The 19,808-nt window shown below is 33.2% G+C and overlaps 1 protein-coding gene across 2 annotated transcripts in view; it reads right to left on the bottom strand.

Moving 5' to 3' along the window:
- Nucleotides 1–10,572: 10,572 nt before the first annotated feature.
- Glurib (Glutamate receptor IB) overlaps nt 10,573–19,808 on the bottom strand; it is a 57,264-nt gene continuing 48,028 nt past the window's right edge. For both annotated transcript variants that reach the window (XM_064063675.1, XM_064063676.1), the window contains 4 exons: nt 15,360–15,604; nt 15,195–15,300; nt 14,900–15,112; nt 10,573–10,848 (listed from right to left, as the gene is read on the bottom strand). In XM_064063675.1, coding sequence (XP_063919745.1) covers nt 10,771–10,848; nt 14,900–15,112; nt 15,195–15,300; nt 15,360–15,604 — 642 coding nt within the window. In that variant the 3' untranslated portion in view covers nt 10,573–10,770. The remainder of the gene's footprint in view (nt 10,849–14,899; nt 15,113–15,194; nt 15,301–15,359; nt 15,605–19,808) is intronic.

The following is a 19,808-nucleotide window of genomic DNA, read 5'->3' on the forward strand; positions in this document are numbered from 1 at the left end:
GCCTTGGAGAAAGTGGTGGAGGTGCAGCTAGCGACTGTGTAGCTAATTGAACCTGGGGAGCATTTTCATTCCAGTCTTACCTGGTATTTGTGTACCTACTGGATTGCACTGTTCGTTCATCAACGCCATCTATTCCCTTTTTTCCTCTGATTTGTGTATTCTGAGAAATTTTTATGTGGTATTTTAAAATTGAAATCGTTTTTTCGATTGTTCTTGCGTCGATGTAAACAGAAGTGGAAATTTTACACGTCTTACTGACAGATGACAGTTATCGGTTCTGTCATCTGTATCATATGTGCAACATTGTTGGTTCTTTAATAAAAAACATATAGTCTTTGCCATTTTTATTGAAACACCACTTGTTATAGTAAATTTGGCAACGTTCATATTCAGACAATTTTGTAACTAAAAGCCGCTGTCAATCAACCGAAAGCTGTTACCAATTGCTAAATTTTAAGCAAAATCAACCAGTGGTGTTTTAATAGAAATGGCAAAGACATTAGTATATGTCTACCCAGCAGTCTAGCAACAAAACACCAACGAGGAAAATAAACAATAAAATCATATTGAACTTTATTTGTGCTTCTGGTGGTTTAATTTAATAATAAGTTTGAGTGGAAGATATGGAAATAAAACGGTAACGGAAATATACAATGGAGTACAAGAAACACAATACAAAATACATAGAGAATACAATATTCTGTTTGGAAACAATTTAAAGAATTTATATGCGAAAATTTCCTCTAAACAAAGCAGTTGAATTAAAGAGGTGGCCAGCATATTAGAAAATTATGCTTTTAATTGTAGCGAAAAAGATGGTACCGAATAACAAGTAAGAGATCCAAAAATGTGCAAAATAAAGTACAATTTCGGTTACAATACAGAGTCATCAAAATTGATTGAGAGAGTTGGTACTCCATGTTTTTGCCGCGAACTTTGTCAACCTTATGATGACAGATTTGTTTAAGGTTATGTGGCAATGAATTCAGTGGCGTGACAAGAGAACTGGGGGTTGATTGTCGAACTCACCTGAATCAGTTACGGATACGAAAGTTACCTTGTTGCAAAGTTACGAACGGTTTTAATGTTTGTACGAATCGCCTTGGTCGATGCGCACCCTATACCTTATTGCTTCTCCCATCTTTGCGAACAAATTCCAGAAAAGAACAGATCTAAAATTCGAGACTTCCAATCTGACAAGTAATATTTTTTATCAAAAAAAAAAATCGAAAAAAGAGGCCACTGAGTTTTGAAATTTGAAACTTGAAACTTCACATCTAGTAGCTAATATTTTTATACAACTTAATAAACCAAATTATTCAAGTTCAGGTTTACCAACTCTCTCAATCAATTTTGATGACTCTGTACTTTGATGTTGTTATGCAACTTTTTTTGTAAGATTTTTATACAAAAAAACTAAAAAATATACTCCTATTATTTATTCTTGTTAGATATTCTCTTGTTCCTTTAAAAGCATATTCTGAAGCTCATCTAAAGTGTGGGGTGAAGGTGCATTCAATTAATATGCTGGTCCAGAAACAACATCGAAAATAAACGTAGTAAAAACGTCGAAGCACTGTACTCACGAAAATATTAGCTGGCCCGTTTTTTTGGATTGACAATTAGCTGACATTTGTATAAATTATAATATAAAAAAACCTATACCCCTGAGTATGTTTGTTTTAATTTTACTAGTGAGTTAACATTAAGCTCACCAGTGAGTTATGACCAGTACGCGGGAATTTGTTTTACCGCTGCAATCCCCCAGTTGAAGTAAGGTGTGTTTTACAGCAAGTCGCGGGGACACCTTGATCTGGTCCACAAGGTCGTAGCCAGTGCGTCGCTAGGATTGTTTACACCAATTAAAAAAATTGGTCTAAAGAGTTTAGACAGTACTTCCCTCGCTGTCGGAAACTTGACGACTGCATGCCTATTATGTTTTTTTTTCTCATTACATTTTTGTAGTGGGAATTTAAAAAAAAATTGTAATGACGTCATCAACATTTTTGCAAGGACACGTATATCAGTTGGGATAGATGTAGTGTAACACTAAGAATAAAATTATTGTGTTCCCAAATTTTCGGGAAAATGAATTGGGTCCTTTTGAATATTGATTTCTTATAATCAATAAAATAACGAAACAATTTACTCACGTATACGGCGCCGGTGTGTAATATCTAGAGAGCGGATTTCTGTCGGGCTAGGCAAGGCCAAACTCGGCACGGCTCGCACGGGATGCGAATTCATTGCCGTTGCGGACTGCACTTCGTTTATTTGAGATTAGAATAACGTTGTTTCGTTGCACTCTGCTGTTAATTCCCGTTCTCATTTACTTAGCCGTTTGATTAATAAATCGTTAATTATATTTATGGAATCCAGCACGTCCCCCCCTATAATCGTGACGTAGCCCGACAGAAATCCGCTGTCTAGTAATATGAGGGGCAACTGAAAATCGTTTATGTATAAACATTCTTAATTTAAGATGACAAGCGTAACAGCATACGTGAGAGCCAAACAGAGAAACTGTAAACAAAACGACCATCGGTTTTATTGCTTCGACTTCCGCTTATTATATAAAACATTGCGTTTTATTTTAATTCTTGACGGTGAAATTCACAATTGGTTGATTATAAACATGTCTATTTCGCATTCGCGGAACCAAGTGACCGCATAAAACAAATGCAGGTCTGTAATGTTAAAGTCGATGTAAATAAGCGTGCTACTCTTATGTTTCAACCGAGTTTTTCCTTTAACAAATTTTGTGTCTACCAAATTGGGTTGGTTGGGGTGTAATACTAATAATAAGTGTTGCCTTTAATTTAATCAATAAAATAAATTGACTTCATTAATTTTTTTGAACCACCTCTTAAGAAAATCTAAAAAATATGAATGGAATGATAAATCACAAGTAAACTCATCATATTTTTTGCATTTTAGATAGGATTTATTCAGCAAAATTTAAGGGTGACGTCATCAATTTTTTTTAGGAGGGATGAACAAATACATTTTGAACAAAAGTTTACCATGCTTATAATAACTTTAAAATATTCCCAAGATTTCAAAGCATTCGGTTTTGTAATTCCTGATTAAATCGATAAAATATATTCACGCCTTCATTAATTTTTTTGAGTCACCCTGCATATGCAAATCCAAAAATATGAATGGAATGATAAATCACAAGTACAGACTCATCATATTTTGTACATTTTAGATACGATTTATTCGGCAAACTTTTGAGCTGACGTCATCAAGTTTTTGGAGGGGATAAGCAAATATTTTTTGACTAAAGATTTATGATGCTCTTTATAGCCTTAAAACATCTGCAACATTTCAAAGCATTCTGGTTAGCAGATTAAAAATTAAATTTCAAAATATTGTTTTATAATTTTGATTTTTTTTCCAAAAATCTGGACGTTTCGGGTGAAAAGTCGATTCAGAGTTGTAAACTACATGTGTAGGACTATGTTATTTTATACAATTGAAAATCCATTTACTATGTACAATTTTGAAGTGACGTCATCGCATTAGTGGTGGGGATGATTAGACAAATTTTGGTTAGCGTTTTACCATCTACATGATATTCTTAATATAAGTACAAAATTTCACAACAATCGGTCGAGTACTTTCGGAGATTATCTGTCTAATAAAAATCCGGGACGGCAGACGGACAGACGGACGGACAGACGGACAGACGGACAGACGGACAGACGGACAGAGGGACAGACGGACAGACGGACAGACGGACAGACGGACAGACGGACAGACGGACAGACGGACAGACAGACGGAAATGGGAGACCTATTTCTTCGTCTTCTAGGGGTCATGAAAGATCGAGAAAACGTAAAAGTAGAGAGTCAGCCGACGGACTCGATTACAATACTTCCTTTGCTTACGCTCGGGAAGTAAAAACTACTTCTACGATATGTTACTATATTACTTCAAATAATAATACTTGATGCCCTTTTTAATTTTTCAACCACAGGACCACAGATTTGTGATCTTGAAATGTTATATTATGTTGAAATTGTCCAAAAGAAAAATATATTTGTAATCAAACTAACGCCGCGACAGCACTGGTTCTAGCGTATGAAATACAATTATGACCTAGGTCCGTGGTTATGACCTATCTAATTTAATTGAAATCACCATAGCTATGTCACAATAATATAGAGGTGTTGGATAAATTCATTTATGGACACTGTATTTGAGAATGCTCGTCAAGCCAGAGACTCAAGAAGAACGAAGTTATAAGCAATCCCAGAAAAAAATAAAAGCAAGTTCATTGCCATGGACAAAGATAATTACAGAAACATGATTATACAGTGGTACGAAAACACTCCTACAGGCTTACAAAAAAATAAAAAAATATCTGATTTCCGCGTAGAGGTGAGGGTGTGCAATGTCTTACCCAACATTTTAAGCCTGTAGTCGATAACTAACGTTAGGAACGTAACAGGACGTTACGAATACAACCTTTTCCAAAATCAAACAAAGAAAACACAGGCTTGTGTCCTGTCAAGTACAACAAAATTTGTATTTTATTTTCTTATCATCATCAATACAATATTAAAATATATTGATAATAATTTACGATATAAGATAACATAATTTAATTCTTCTTGTTCCATATTAGTTAGTTGTTTAACCTTAATGTAATGTTTACCATTTGCGCTGTTTATATTTACATTGGTGTTCTTTGTGTTAATTATTAGTTTTTGTTTTAATTCTGTATATCCTCGAGCTATATCTTATTTTACTTTACCTATATATTGTCCTATAAATGGATAAAGTCTGTTGGGCAATAAATTTATTTATTTATTTATTGCTTTTAGACTTTTGGAGAAGATATTTGAAAAAAGAACTGCTAATATTAACACAAATCATTTGTTTTTATATTGGAAGAACTCGTCTTGTTGGTTTAAAAATTCACCAGTTGGTGTGAACGAAATGAGTAAACGGGTTGAGACCAGTGCCGAGAAGGCAAGATTAGAAACGAAGCGTCAAAAAATTACTAAATACTCTGTACGATGAACTGCTGTAAGCCAGCTTGCAGAAGCTGGTATTGGAGAACATCAATTAATAAAAATCACCGGTAGGATCCATCCGGCCATATCTACAGCTGGATATTTCTCATTATAACAAAATCATATATAGGGTTATTCAGCTAAGATGACCCATTTGTGTTTTTAAAATAGGCAACCCATAATACCGATTCCATTTGAGCCTGGATTACAAAAAATGTTTCAAAACTGAATTGTATCAAAGTTTGCTTATAAGTGTATACATATATAGAAACGTCAGTGTCAGAAAAATGCCTATGCATTCTTACGATAATAACGAGAAAACCGTTAACATGTTTGCCGAATCTAAAAGAGATTTTTGTGGACAAATTGTGTTTTTTTATTGCCTGGTATGTGGACGAAACACATTCAATAAATTTAAGACTGTCATGCAACTGTAATAAATTGCTGACTTTGGCTTCATCACTGAACAAAACGTACTTAATAAAATTGGGATTAATTTGCATTTGGTTTCTTATAAAATTATAAAAATCCAATCTTTGTGGTTGGTTTGTGGGTCGAAGTGCATGCTTCAGGTGCAGATGGTTAGAGCGGTTAGGATGAAATTTATTTATTTGTCTAGCAATAGCAATTTGTCCCATAACGCCCTCCCATATGAACATCCTCATTAACTTCTGCAAGAAGTTATACTTCATTTTCCAAGCTAGTCACAGTCTGGTTCCGGTTCCTCTTGCTAGCAGGCCACTTTCTTACGCCACGAATTTTCTAACCTCTTGAAAATTTTGGATGTTGGAGCCACACGGTCAGGGTATCTTCGGGCATACAATTGTGCTGTACGCCTAGCCTTTTTGTGTCATTCTCCATAACGTATCCATAACCAAGGATCATGTCGGTTTTTTCGTTATTGAATGCATAGGCGTTTTTCTGACACTGACCAACGTCAACACTGACGTTTCTATACATTTAGCAAACTTTGATACAATTTAATTTTGAAACATTTTTTGTAATCCAGATACAGACGGAATCGGTATTTTCGGTTGCCTATTTTAAAAACATAAATAGGTCATCTTAGCTGAATAATCCTGTATAACATCAGAAGAACATTATTATTATTATTATTATTATTATTATTAGAAGATATTGTGAAACCATAGTCTGGAAAAGGCAATAATTTCAAGAAAAAGGAGAATCAAAGCGAAATTGTTTATAACAACTTTAATAAATATTATTCTAGTGATATTTGAGTTAATAAAATGTAATAAATATGTACATAATTAATTAAATTCATTTGAAGAGTTTAACAAATTAATTTGACATACATTTTTTTGCTGAAATTTTTTTTTAATGAATCCCATTGGCCGAATTTGAAACTATACCGTCAGGGCATTGGTTAAAAATTTGCGCGTTGGATTGTCATGCACAAAAAAAAAATCAAAGTTGGGTTTTTCAAATGTTGGGCCAATTTTCTTACACCAATTAGAACAGAGTCGATAGAACGCTTGTTAACAGGAGATACCCCCTGTTATTTACGTGTCACTGTTGGCAGTCTCTTGGCTGAAATTTGAAAAGTTTGGAAATACCATGGAGGTAATATGACAGGAGGGAGCGTTCCTTATTTAAGCAATGTTAAAGGAACGCCATTATGACCCTTTCCGTATTACATCGGAAATGGTCGGTTGTCAACAAAAGATTTGAGGCGGTGCACTTTGGTACGAATGGGTTCACAAGTAGCAAATAGTAAAAGAATTTGCTCTCTACCCATTCATGACCCTTACCATTAAAATCGATTAAATGTATATGTATTTAATCAATGCCATTAATTTGCTACATGTTAATTTTTGCATCATATGTCCAGCGTCTCCACAAGCGCTTGCAAGCACGCCACTGGAACAACCAGTCGAAAGCGCGGTATCAGGCGCTTTTTCAAACTATCTTCCCTTTTCTTATTCTACTTCCATGGAAAATACGGTATGCAAAAGTCTCAAAGGAGATTATATAATTACGTACCTGCAACAATACAACAACTTCTAGTCAGAAAATTGTTAGGTTATTGTTATATTTGACAAGCACGTGCACTTTTGTGATGTTGCCACATTTAAGTCTGTGGCGGTCTGTGACGTCACAAACCGTACGTCTTCGTTTAAAAATGAAATAAAGATTACACACGTTTTAAACAATTATTGTTAACAATTCATACGAAATTTTCTGCAGACATCGATTAATGATATCGTCGTCCTGAAATCTACAAATTTAAGATACTATCACGGTCAAAAAAATGGAAACACCTAACCTGCTCATGTCATCGATTTTTAGTTAATTTTTTTATTTTAAGTGTAATTTCTCTGTCACATTGATGTTTTTAAAAGACGTCAGGAAATCTGAGGCGTCCATTCTAAAGCAGACACAAAATACATTTAACAAATAGGTACAACTGAAAAATTAAATAAAAATCGATGACATGAACAGGTTAGGTGTTTCCATTTTTTTGGCCGTGATAGTACATGCATGTAGCCTATTGTGTAACTAAAGTTATTTAGACAGAACTTCCCTTGTCCCTGAAATACAGGCGAATACCTAAATAATACAGGTTTTTCGAAAAATTATAAAATTTAATTTAAAAAACTGTAGCTATGCTTTAAAAACATCCGTCGTTACACCGCAAATAGATACGAAAATTAAATTGATCTTTCACTTTCAAATAATCGCCAACGTAATAGCAAACATATGGAGCCCCACTGGATATACGAAATTCTGACGCAGTTATGGATAGTTATTAATTAAACTCCTTTCAAGTAGTATGTATAAATCCGTTCACATACAAAATGTATAGCAAAAGTTATATACAGTGCATCTTTTTTAAAAGTGTGCATAGGAATTTCCATGGTAAATTTTAGGCACTATGTTAACTTTTCCTAGGGTGAAAACTCAGAGATGATTTTTGCAGCGGAAATAACCTTAGGGTTCTATTTTAATTTTCACTACAACTTTTTGTAATAAATTGCTAATTTGTGCTTTAAAAAATAAAAATTATTTTGGTTAAAAAGTCCATGTACATCATAGAAGGTTTTGACTTACCATTTGGACAGCATATTTTTGCACTTTTTATAAAAGAAACAAAATGATGGAATTCAAACATTAATAACGAAAATAAAAGACAATTTCACTGAAATTGCGTTTTTGATGTCCACGATCGAGACAATCTGTATTTATAAAACTGGCATAAAATTTATAAATTGTGCTCTTGTCGTTAGCCTTTAATGTATTCAGTGGCCATTTCCACTTTTTCTTTAATTGTGTACTGCTGTATATTGACGAATTTCAGTCAATAAAAACCAGTAATCCAATGAGTAATTAAATTTTAGAAACGTTTGTTTTAACATAGCCGCCTACAAAATTACCGATAAACGTATCCAAATAATTTATTTTTTTAAGAAATATCCTTTATTTTAAAGCATAACCTTTAATAAAATCGACAAAAGCGGACCCAAATTACATCTTGTGAAAATTTCAGCTATGAATCTTTACTCAAACATAGGTCGTTAACATGGGATATAAAATTTATCAGGGGAATCCCTAGGGTGACTTTTAAAAAAAATGCACTGTACAATAACCCCTACAAGTTAAAACAAGTGTAATACCTAAAAACCCGGCAAAACAATGAACTAATTCACGCACCTTCATTCAACTATCGGCCAAAAACCTATTGAACTTTGTCGATAATTTCTGGTATGACGGCAGTTTTTGGTCCTCCAGAACGTGATGCATCTTCAACAGATGTTCTCGTGCGCTTGAACTCATTCGCAAAACCGAATGGTTTCATAAAAGGAATAAGTATGAATCGCCCATTGTAAGAAAAATCTTATGGATTTCTCTCGCAGTTTTTTCTTCAAATTACGAATTTCAATTTTCTCCTTTTTTAAGTAAAAAGCAGTCGACACACTAGTTTTTAGTTAATTCCTAAACGAAGAATTACGGGCAGGACGACTTGTGCAGGAAGCCTACTGGAAGTCTACATATGTAGTTACTGCTTTTTCTTCTTTCACCCTCCAAGACGATGCAAACCGAGTTATTCATCAAACTACCCTCGAAAGAACCTTCCCGAATGAACTGGCTTTCAAACAAAATAAACCGCATTGAAATCGGTTCATGAGTTCACCTGAAAATGTCGAAAACGATTATGTTTGCTAGTAAAGTTCCACCATTTGAACAGTACCTGGTAAAATTTTATTGGTAATTCAAAATTAACCATCAAGGGTGGACACACAAAACCATAAATCACAAATTCAATGAAACCCTGGATGTTTCTAGCCCACTATATACCTTTTATTGGAGTCATTATCTCCCTGCATTTTCCGACAATCCCTCACAGTAGCGGTTGTAAAATTATACTAGATGATGTTGAAATGTTCGTAATGTACTGTGGTTATATACTTATATTCGCAAACAGGTGAGGGTTGGGTTGCATGCAGCTCGTACGGTGGTTGGGCACATAGCTCTTGCGCTAGAGTGGACGATAAGGACGACGAGCAACATGTCTGTGGACATTGCAGGCCCGACTGAATTCTTTATTCTTTTTGCCCGCGATTGACAATATAATTGCTGTTTTTAACTAAAAAGTTTATCAGTAAAGGTGTTGATTTTCAAGATAAAAGAATTTTTGTCAAACTATCTCATTTCGCCCCTAGTTCCCATATTATTAGCCAGGAATACCTCTTTAAACAGAATGGTATTTTCAGGTGAAGCTACTGTTTGTCTCAATGAGATTTTTCACTAAGATTTAAACGATCAGATTCATCTGAATTTATAGTAGAATGTTTCCAAATTCATTTAATGCCCTAATGTAAACTGAAAATATTTGGTTCCAACAAAATGGAGGCTCCCGCATTTTGCACTAGACGTCCGTAGGTTAGATTAGACCATTGTCAACTTGCAAAACAGAAAATAAAAACAAACAAACGAACGAACGAATAAACGAAAAACAAACAAAAAACATTAATCTTACATATAAGAAGAAGAAGACATAAGAACGCATCCATGTAACTGTTTTATACATAATTTATATATAATTTCTATATGATGGGTTCTTTTTCTATACTTGTGTTTTTGACGTAAGAATATTTTATTTATAAGACAAATAAATTATTATTAAATTAAATGATTAATTAATGAAATGAAAGCAGAATAAATGATTATTAAATGAAAAAATATACAAGTGTTTTATTAAAGAAATTAATTTGAATACTTTCCAGCTAAACTAGAAGTGTAAAAAAAATTGAAAATGCCATCTGTCAATTCTTCATTTTTCCAACATATTCTGGAAAAATATCGAAATCGCTTTTCAAAGAACGATATCGTTCCAAGACTTTTTGCGCACTATGTATGTAACATATGAGATGTATTAGATGCATAGAGGATTCATTGTTTTGAAATATTCAAACTATATGCTATACTATATGCCATAACGAAAATATAGATATTGAAAGTTAATTCTACAGTTATTTCCGGAGTGATTAAACATCACCAGGACGTAGATTTAAAGAAGATTCTAAAAAAAGATACAACAAACGGGTAATATTTAATAGTTATAGTCTAATATCTGACAAGTCAATTACACAATCTACATTTAAGTAAAAATATTACAATATCTTATGGATAATACCAGATATGATGGATGATGGTGACTAGTGGCAATGACGACAAAGACGGTCATGACGACGATGTCTTAAGACAAGCAGTGGTGTCTAAACTCTCACACTTGCGTATGAGTATTGCTGTGAGCTTGCTCTTGTTCGTTACTTCCTGCTATCTGATTGGCCGGAGTATAATACTGTAACAATTTTAAAAGTAAATTGTTTTGATAACGCTATATAATAATTCCTAACAGAAAGAGGAGTACACAAAAGTTGAAACGTACCTAAACTTCTACAAAAGCTCTATGATTTTGTTTAAAAACCAAAAATTTCGTATTTTTAAGATTTAGCAGTCTCCCAGACACTTCGGTACCACCTAGATTCAAAGACAAAGTTGTCAGCAATTGTTAAATTACAAACTATCAGACAACAGAAATGAAAACTAACTAGGTATGCTTTTCAAAAATTGATGGTATTAAGTATGGAACGTCGATTTTATCAGATGACATCGAACTCATTTATTTTTGAGTTTAACCTTTCGACTCCGGATTTAAAAAACTTACATAGTTGACGAGGTTTACCTATAAAGTTGCGAACATTTTCTTTATTATACACTATATAGTAAATTTATACACAGACAGAATTTTTTTTTAATGTAACGAAACCATATAATTGTACCAAATTAATTTTTTTTTTCTGTAGATCTAAATTAAGACCCACCACTGACCCGGAAATGACCGGCATTCAGGCAAGACTTCTATCATTACGGGTACTAAGACCAAGTAATGATATGCATTGATTAAATTAACAGAACAACTTTCGAGATTCTAGAGTTACAGCATACAAATTAGTCTGCTATTATTCTCTAATCTCACCCCATCCCCAAAAGTCTAGCGTAACCACCGACCATTTATCCGCGCATCACTTGGAAAGTGACCTACACTACTCTGACCTACTGGTGCTAACCTAATCTGACTGACATGATCAGACTGTTCAAGAAACTTACGAACAATATGACATGTTCCTAACAAAACAGCTTTTTGAATTTTGATAATTATTGAATCATTCAAATGCAAAGACTTTAAATTCTCAACTAAGCTATTTGGAACTACACCTACATTAGAGATAACTAGGGGTAAAATTGAAATTTTTTTAAGATTCAACATGGATTTCATTTCTATCGATAATTGTAGATATTTTGAAATCTTGGTGTGGTATGTTTGAATAATGCTGTTTGTGTTAGGAATAGCAATGTCAATGAGAATGGCTTCGTTCGTGTTTTTTTTGATAAGTATGATGTCTGGTCTGTTAGCTGTAATGTTTAAGTCTGTAAGTATTGTGCGATCCCAGTATAATTTGTATTTGTTATTTTCAAGGAACGGAGATGGAATGTAAGTGTAATAGGGTGTCGTATCTTCGATTAAGTTCATAAGTGTTGCTAATTCTTTGTGGATGATTTTGGCGACGTTGTCGTGTCTAGCTTTGTAGTCAGTTTGTGCTAGGATGCTGCAGGAAGAGATTATGTGCTGGATCGTTTCAGGTTTTGCTTTGCAGAGGCGACAGCAGTCGTTTCTTATGTTCGGATCTTTGATGATGTATTTTTTGTAATTCTTGGTATTGATTAGCAAACACAAATCCTTCTGTTTCGGCATACAAACCTGATTTTTTTAACCAAATCAATGACATCTTCTTATTGACATGAGTTTCTTCTAAGTCTTTGTAGAATTTTCCATGAAGTTGTTTTTGTTTTAGTCCACTTATTATTTTATCTATTGTGTGGGGGGTGTGGATTTCTTCGGTGTTCGACAGATTTAAGGGTGTGTGGTTCAAATCTGCTCTTGTGATGGTGCGAAACATTTCATTATTTTTATAATATTGTTTCTTTTTTATATTGCAGTGTGCATTGCACAGATATTTTTGACATATACTGCAAATATTTCTTGTCCTTTTGTCTACTGTTCTCGCACATAGTGAACATCTCCGTGAGGTTGAAGTAGTTGATCTTGTTTCTTCATTTGGAAGGTCTTGATTCTCTTCTTTAGGCGCCAATAATGTAATTGAATTCATAATATGTTGTTTACACGATAATCTGTTTCTTGCATGTGGTTTCATTAGCTCTCGTCCAAGTTCTAAAAGATAGTCCTTTCTATATCTGACTGAAAGTTTAAATTCGGGCTTTTTTGTGGTCGATATCGTGTACCCGTTTAGAGCGGCATTCTAAAGCTGTAGTTAGCTTGATCTTCCTCTTTGGTTAAATCTTTTTAGACATACTAACAAGTAACGTACACACACTGTTAACACCAAATCTAAAGAAATTGTGGTCCGCACAATAGTAGCACCCACCATATCACCGAATAGCTGATCCCAGAGAAAAATACGTGGTTGACGAAGAGGGACACAATTGTGTCCCAGCCAATATTTTATTTTATTTTATTTGCGTAGATAAGAATAAAAAGTTGTACTTCATACAGAAGATGAATAACTATATTTGCTACAATTAGCGAAAATACCAAAGTAAAGAAAAAATTGTTAACAAAAATATTGGCAAAAAACTGCTTCTGGGACACAAGTGTGTCCCACTTCGGAGTCCAAAGGTTTTAAGATTGGTCCTAAACCTACGTGCATCTCTGTTAGCTTCAGCTGTATAGCTATGTGTTTTTTTAAGTGAGAATAGAATCATTAACGCTTGCAAAATGTGGAGACCTATTAAGTATATTATCACATAGATTTTAGGTCTGTCAATTTACAGATAATACTGTTAAATCAAATTAGAACTGGACCGCAGTTGTTGGTATTTTTTTATTTATCTCGCCCGTTTGAAACGATGAAACGATAGTTAAGAAAAAATACAGCATTAAATTAACTGAAATTGAGCGAGGGATTAGGTAACGCGGAAAACGGAAAATATGGAGAATGAAAATGGGACAAGACGGCAAATTATGGTTAAATCTATACGAGTAAACAAGACATACATCTACAACAAGATACAAGAGGTGAAGTCATATGAAATTTTGGCAAGGATTTTATGGCTGTCGACAAAATTTGATGACCTGTATCGTGTTGATGTTCTGCTATAGCATTCCTTGTCATCATTTTTGAACAGCTCTTTCTCTATCTATAAAAGTCTTCACACTGTTCTTTAAGCTTCAAAAGATATTTATCATCGGTGTTGCTCTTTCCTCCCCTAAACTTCTCGTTCTTACTGTCATTCATTTCTTACGAAAGTGAGCGAACCGTAGAAAGTCTTTTCAAATTTGACATGATCGAAACTCGGAAAACGTGTTTCTGTTGATGACTCTGGCAGTGAAAATCTTCGATTCCTTTGCAAAAAAGATCTTAATCTTGGTTTAGATGGACCATAAAAATGTAGTTCCATATTTCATTCTTAAACTCGAAATAAATACGTTCAAAACAATCCTGCAGGATGACTCACTTAGCGTCCTATTTCATTTCTTCTTAAAAATTGTATTCACTTTGAACCTTTAACGTTTTTTTGGTACGTCAGAATTATTGTCTCTTCATTCGAGCATCGAGTAAAAAAATAATACATAGGTACCTCAAGAATCAAATGAACGTATAAAAAAGTGACTCGGCCTAATCAAGACTCAAGATCGCAAGCCCCACTGATGTCTGAGATTCGTGATTCAAAACTACAAGCTCAAATTATACAGTGAAAGGTATTGGGTGCATAATCTGTTGAAAACCGTAGTTCCATTCTAAATCATTTCTACATTATTTTGTTTTTAATTTTCCATAGCTTTCAAATAGAATTCATTTTATAAGAAACAAAAGTCGTGGAAGCCAAAGCTGGAAAACATTTCTGCAAGTTCTACCGATATGTACAATTAGTTCCTGACATTTTGGATTGTCTTGAAGTCTGTGAGGGTAGGATAGAGGTCCACCTCAGCCTTGTTTGAAACTGTTGTTGCAGTTGTTTCTTAAATCAAAAAAAAAAACTTTCAACCTGCTGCAAAACAAACCATTTTAACATTAGAGTGGTTCCCAGAAACGAATTTGTTTCCATCTACTTTGTTGATTTGAAAGAGTAAGTATTGTTTTTAATGTTGTTTTAATATTGTAGTTAATTTTGACGGCGCCAATGCTGAAACATGTTCGAAAAGACATTTTTATGCACGCAACTCCTTCATGACAGAAAAACTTTCCAGCGCATGAACCTAAGCCTAAACATAAAGTAATTCCTATCGACCAGACTTGGAACTTGAAGACACATCTCAAGTATTTACTTACCCTTCCATTGTCGATGTCTCGTCCGACTCCTATGGTCAGACGAGCTTTTGCTTTCATAGCATCACTGAGAGGTATTTTTGCTCTTACAGCTTCCGTATGAGATTTATAACAAAATTCTATAAGAGCTACTGCCAAAGCAATCATTAGGCCACCAATTAAGATGTAGAAAATCCCTGCGACATTACTTAAAGACAGCTCATTTCTAGCCGCGTCCTACAGAAAATTAAAACGTCTGAGAATTTATATTTTTTGTATGAATGATTTATTTTTAGAAAATTTTAAACCAGCAGTTTACCTGTTTGTCATGTATGCATTCCGTTCGGTCGTACCACCACCTATTAGTTAGCTTCGTTAGCTCGCCATTTTCTTTTAAATTAAGAACTGCTAAATTTATTGCTTCCCTACCAACAATCTTAGTTTAGTAAAATATTATAAAAATGGAACATACACTTATATTTACCTTAAGGGTGAACCCAACGGAGTTGCAACTCCAAACCCTTTGGAGTCTAGATTTCTACCAACTTTCATAGTATCACATGGTTCCCTTTCATTGATGTAATCGTTCTTGGGAGATTCTATTAACAAAGCATATTTGCCTTTTGATGTGCGAACTCGCCGAATCCCTTCATCATATGTTTTGACGAAAACATGTTTTCTTGAGTTCATATATTCCCACATTTTTGAATAAAGCGTTATTTGAGATCTCTATAAAAACCAAATCGAAACAAAAATAAAAAAATTAATATATCCCTTGTATGATGGTATAACGTACTGATTTTATGCATTACATTTTACCATAAAGGTGTGAACTTTAACAGGAAATCTGCAACGTCATTTCAGTATTTTGCCGAGTAATTTCTATTTAAATTTTACAAAATAATATGCTCTTATACTTATGGTCTATTGAGCGATCCCTTTTCCGATTTCACCAAAAATACATGGATTTTTGAAAAAAAAAAAACGAAATTATACAACAAAATTTTATTTTCATCATTAAATTAATTATTCTGAAATTTAACATACCTTTTGCACTTAAAAGTTTGATACGTTAATTCTCTTTAAAAAGTGTGAAACAATATGTGTCTGTAAGTATGTATAGTTTATTAATTACTATATAGGCATTATCATAAAAAATAAAATATGCAAAATCAGCTTTTATAATTGTTTATCTAAGAAATTGAATTTATTTATTGCACATTCACGCTTACTAAAAACTCCAGTCTATATTTTTGGCATTAAAAATATCTGCAGTTTATAACTTACGCCTAGATTCAATGTTTCATCAGTCATCTAACTTTAAACCCTATAGTAAAGAATTTGAATAAATATTGCAACAAAGAGACAAATAAATCTATGGAAGGGTGAAAACGATCAATTCCGAAGAGTGTCTAACACTAGGGCGCATCGACCTTTAGTTCCCTAAGATCACTATATGTGTATTTATATCACTTTTCAAAGTGTGACGAATTCCTGATATTTGCAAATAATTGAGGAATCCCACTATGTATGTATTATACAAAGTAAGAGTGACAGTAGTTGCATTCTTATTGTGGCACTAATGACTCATACAACAAGATCGATAAGACCGGTCGTAACGGCGGTATAAAACACTGTTGAAAAATTCATCCAAAATTTATGCACAAAAACAAAAAATATATTTATCTATATATGTATTTCATTTGCCACACCTCCCCTACTATCCAGTCCCGTATGGCTTCCTCAGGTTACGCTGATAGTAAACTAAACTGTCACTTCTGGCATTGTCTTACGGAATACAGGAATTAAGCTACTATGAAGTGAAACGTAATATTGAAAATATCAATGGCGTGTACATACAAAATTTTCACAGATTGCTACTGTTCCACAAACAGTTACTTTTTTGAAAATCATTGGGCCTTAGACACAAAATAGTATATATCTACGTCATTGACACTAACATCTAAATATGTCTAGGTGAACACCAAGAACATCTGGAAGGTATTGCATAGCTCTTCTTTACTGGCCAGCAGGTTGTCGTTTTATCGCAGTTGCAAGTATTTACTGTTTTAATAAAAACTGAATTTTGTTTTGTTATCTTTTAACAGAAAACTAGCTTCTAATTTGTAATATCTTAACAGTTTATAAATTAATTGAAGAACTGAACGATGTTAACCAAAAACGTACTAAGCGCCAAATCGCAAAAAATGGGTTAAACATCGTAACAGTCAGAATTTAATGTCAAAAACTAATTTGTAAAAATCCTTTATTTGTCTTAATTATTTTTATACCAAAATTTGTGGTAGAACTATGCGCCTTTAATAAATCTGGAATTATGTTTTAATCAAAAAGGTACCAAGCGACACAGCACTTGTTTTAATTGGATGTGCAGTGCTTTGTTTCGTTGTAACTAACCTACAAACTTAGTGTTTTATAACCGTCAATTTTGGCTCTATAATGAGGGTATTTACTCCAGTAAAAGAAGGAAAGTACACTATTTTATTTGGAAAAAAAGAAAATAGGTCGTGGCGCACAAAAGGTGGGATGTTGTCTTAAGAGCTTAATACCTACTGAAAATTTTACCAAAAAGGATATAACAGAACTGACTATGTGGTCTGACTCTGGTGGGCGTCAAAATTGTAATATAAAAACTGTATTCATGCTAAAATCAATTTTATATCAACATTCTACTTAACAAACGATTTGTTGAAATTTTTTGTTTCGGAAGATAGTTTTTTACCAAATGACAAAGATTTTCGGGTTATTAAGTAGGTACGAGTATATACGCCACAAGATTACGCCAATATTATGTTAAATTGTAGAAAGAAAAATCCACTTATTGTTTAGTTTATGCAGAAAGAACATTTTTGTAGTGAAGCCAAAGTGTCATAAATAGAAGGCATACATGAACAAAAAATTAGACGCTTGAAAACAAGAGTGATTAAACTTACTAAAGATAAACCGCTTTCTATTTTAATGACAAATAATCAGGAAAATCTACAATGAAGTTTTGATGCATAAAAGGAAAAGACTTCTAAAAATTTTGGAAAATTGTCTACATTATCGCCCAATGGAAAAGCAATATCGCGTAAAAAGTTGGCAGATCTAAAAATATTATGTCCTTTTATTCCCGAGGATACAAAACTCTTTTACAAAAACTTACGGGGAATAAACTGTGAATTTGATATGGAGGGTTTTTCAGATGATATCGATTTCTAATTAGGGGAAACAAATTTAACTTAATCATTTTTGTTTTTGTTTCATGGCATATGTTCCTTTTTGTAGCAGGTCGTTAAATTAATATAAATATATATAATATTTTTCAAAAAATTACTTTGTGCCTTTTTACGGAATAAGAAATTTAATATTATGGTTCTCTCAAAAAAGAACTAAGCGCCAAAATGCTTCCTTAAAACTGTAAAAACTGTAAAGGACTGGGTGTTTTTAATGCCATTAACAAAATAGACTACATTCATAAAGTCACGTATTCTTAAGGCAAAAATTTTATTCCGACATTAATACAAATTTTTAGTTTTTAATGAAAGTTTACTCTAGTATTACTCGAATTGCAATTTTGTCGCTTAATACGTTTTTGGTTCACGTGGTCCAACTAATGAATTTTAGGTAGGTAGGTATTTGTATTTTTGACCATCACTGAGACTTTTGTAAATTATTTCAAAACTCTGACAAGCATTGAACTAAACTAGTATAATATACAGATTGTCTATATATTCATACATCCAGTACTCGTTGGAAAAAAGGATCAATGTAGATTAAAGAATATTGCCGCTTCTAAAAAATTAAATTCTTAGTTGCAATTTTATTTTTACAATAAAAATTTAAATAAGTCGCAAAAAATGTTGAAAGTGGTCTCCATCTTATTGTAAACACAACCTAACCCTTCTCCGTTTATTCTAAAATATATTTCGTAGCATTTGTTGATTAAAATTGTTGCAGAAGTTCATAATTTCTTCCATTAGTTCATTCAATGCATTCTTCTACTTGGTGGAACATCAACTTACGACGACACTTTCTTATTGGTTTATTAGGACTTTGTTCTAATCTATTCTTTACATCCTGAACACTTTCATCACTGGCTGAAGGTCTTCCTGGTAATTTGCCTTTATTTACACTTTCAGTTCTCACAAATCTATCAACCATGTCTTTTCATGTGCTGAATTAATGCCTATTCTGTCACGTTTTCATCCGTAAATTTTGCCAAGTACTCGTTTTTACAGGCACTAACTGAAAATGTCCATTCTTCTTGTATTCCTGTACCTAATTTCAGTTGATTTGTACAATTGATTCTCAAAATATTTAACGGTTTCCATAGATTCTAGCGACCCTGTATAAATTTGAATAGGTGGAGTGTAATACCAATAACAACAGTACTGGATACTCAAATTTTAGAGAAAACGGGTGAGCCGTTCTTGAATTAAACAATAAAGTAGATTGCCTCATTCATCAATTTTTTTGGGTTTCCCTGTATAAGTAATTCCAAAGAATATGAATGTATTCATAATCCAAAAGTACAGATTCATAATATTTTACACATTTGAGATACATTTATTCGGAATAATTTTGCAATGCTTACGATGACCTTACTACACTTGCAAGATTGCAGCACATTTGATTTTACAATTCAAAGTTAAGTTCAAAATGTTGATGTACAGTTTTGTTTTTTTTTTTTTTCAAAAATGTGGATATCTAGAGAAAAAACTCAACATAAACCACAAGCACAGGAGTATGTTGTTTTACATATATATGTATAAAATTTACTATTGCAAATTTTGGCGATGACGTCATCCCACTGTTAGTGACTTGCTAAGTTTTGATTATTATTGGAGGAATAATTAGCCACCTTTTAGTTAGCGTTTTACCATCTAGACGATATTCCTTATATATATGCAAAATTCAATAACAATCGGTAGGA

This window comes from Zophobas morio, unplaced genomic scaffold (genome assembly GCF_036711695.1).
Source record: "Zophobas morio isolate AGI-343-1 ecotype UQ-CSIRO unplaced genomic scaffold, CSIRO_AGI_Zmor_V1 ptg000024l, whole genome shotgun sequence".
Classification (NCBI taxonomy): domain Eukaryota; kingdom Metazoa; phylum Arthropoda; class Insecta; order Coleoptera; family Tenebrionidae; genus Zophobas; species Zophobas morio.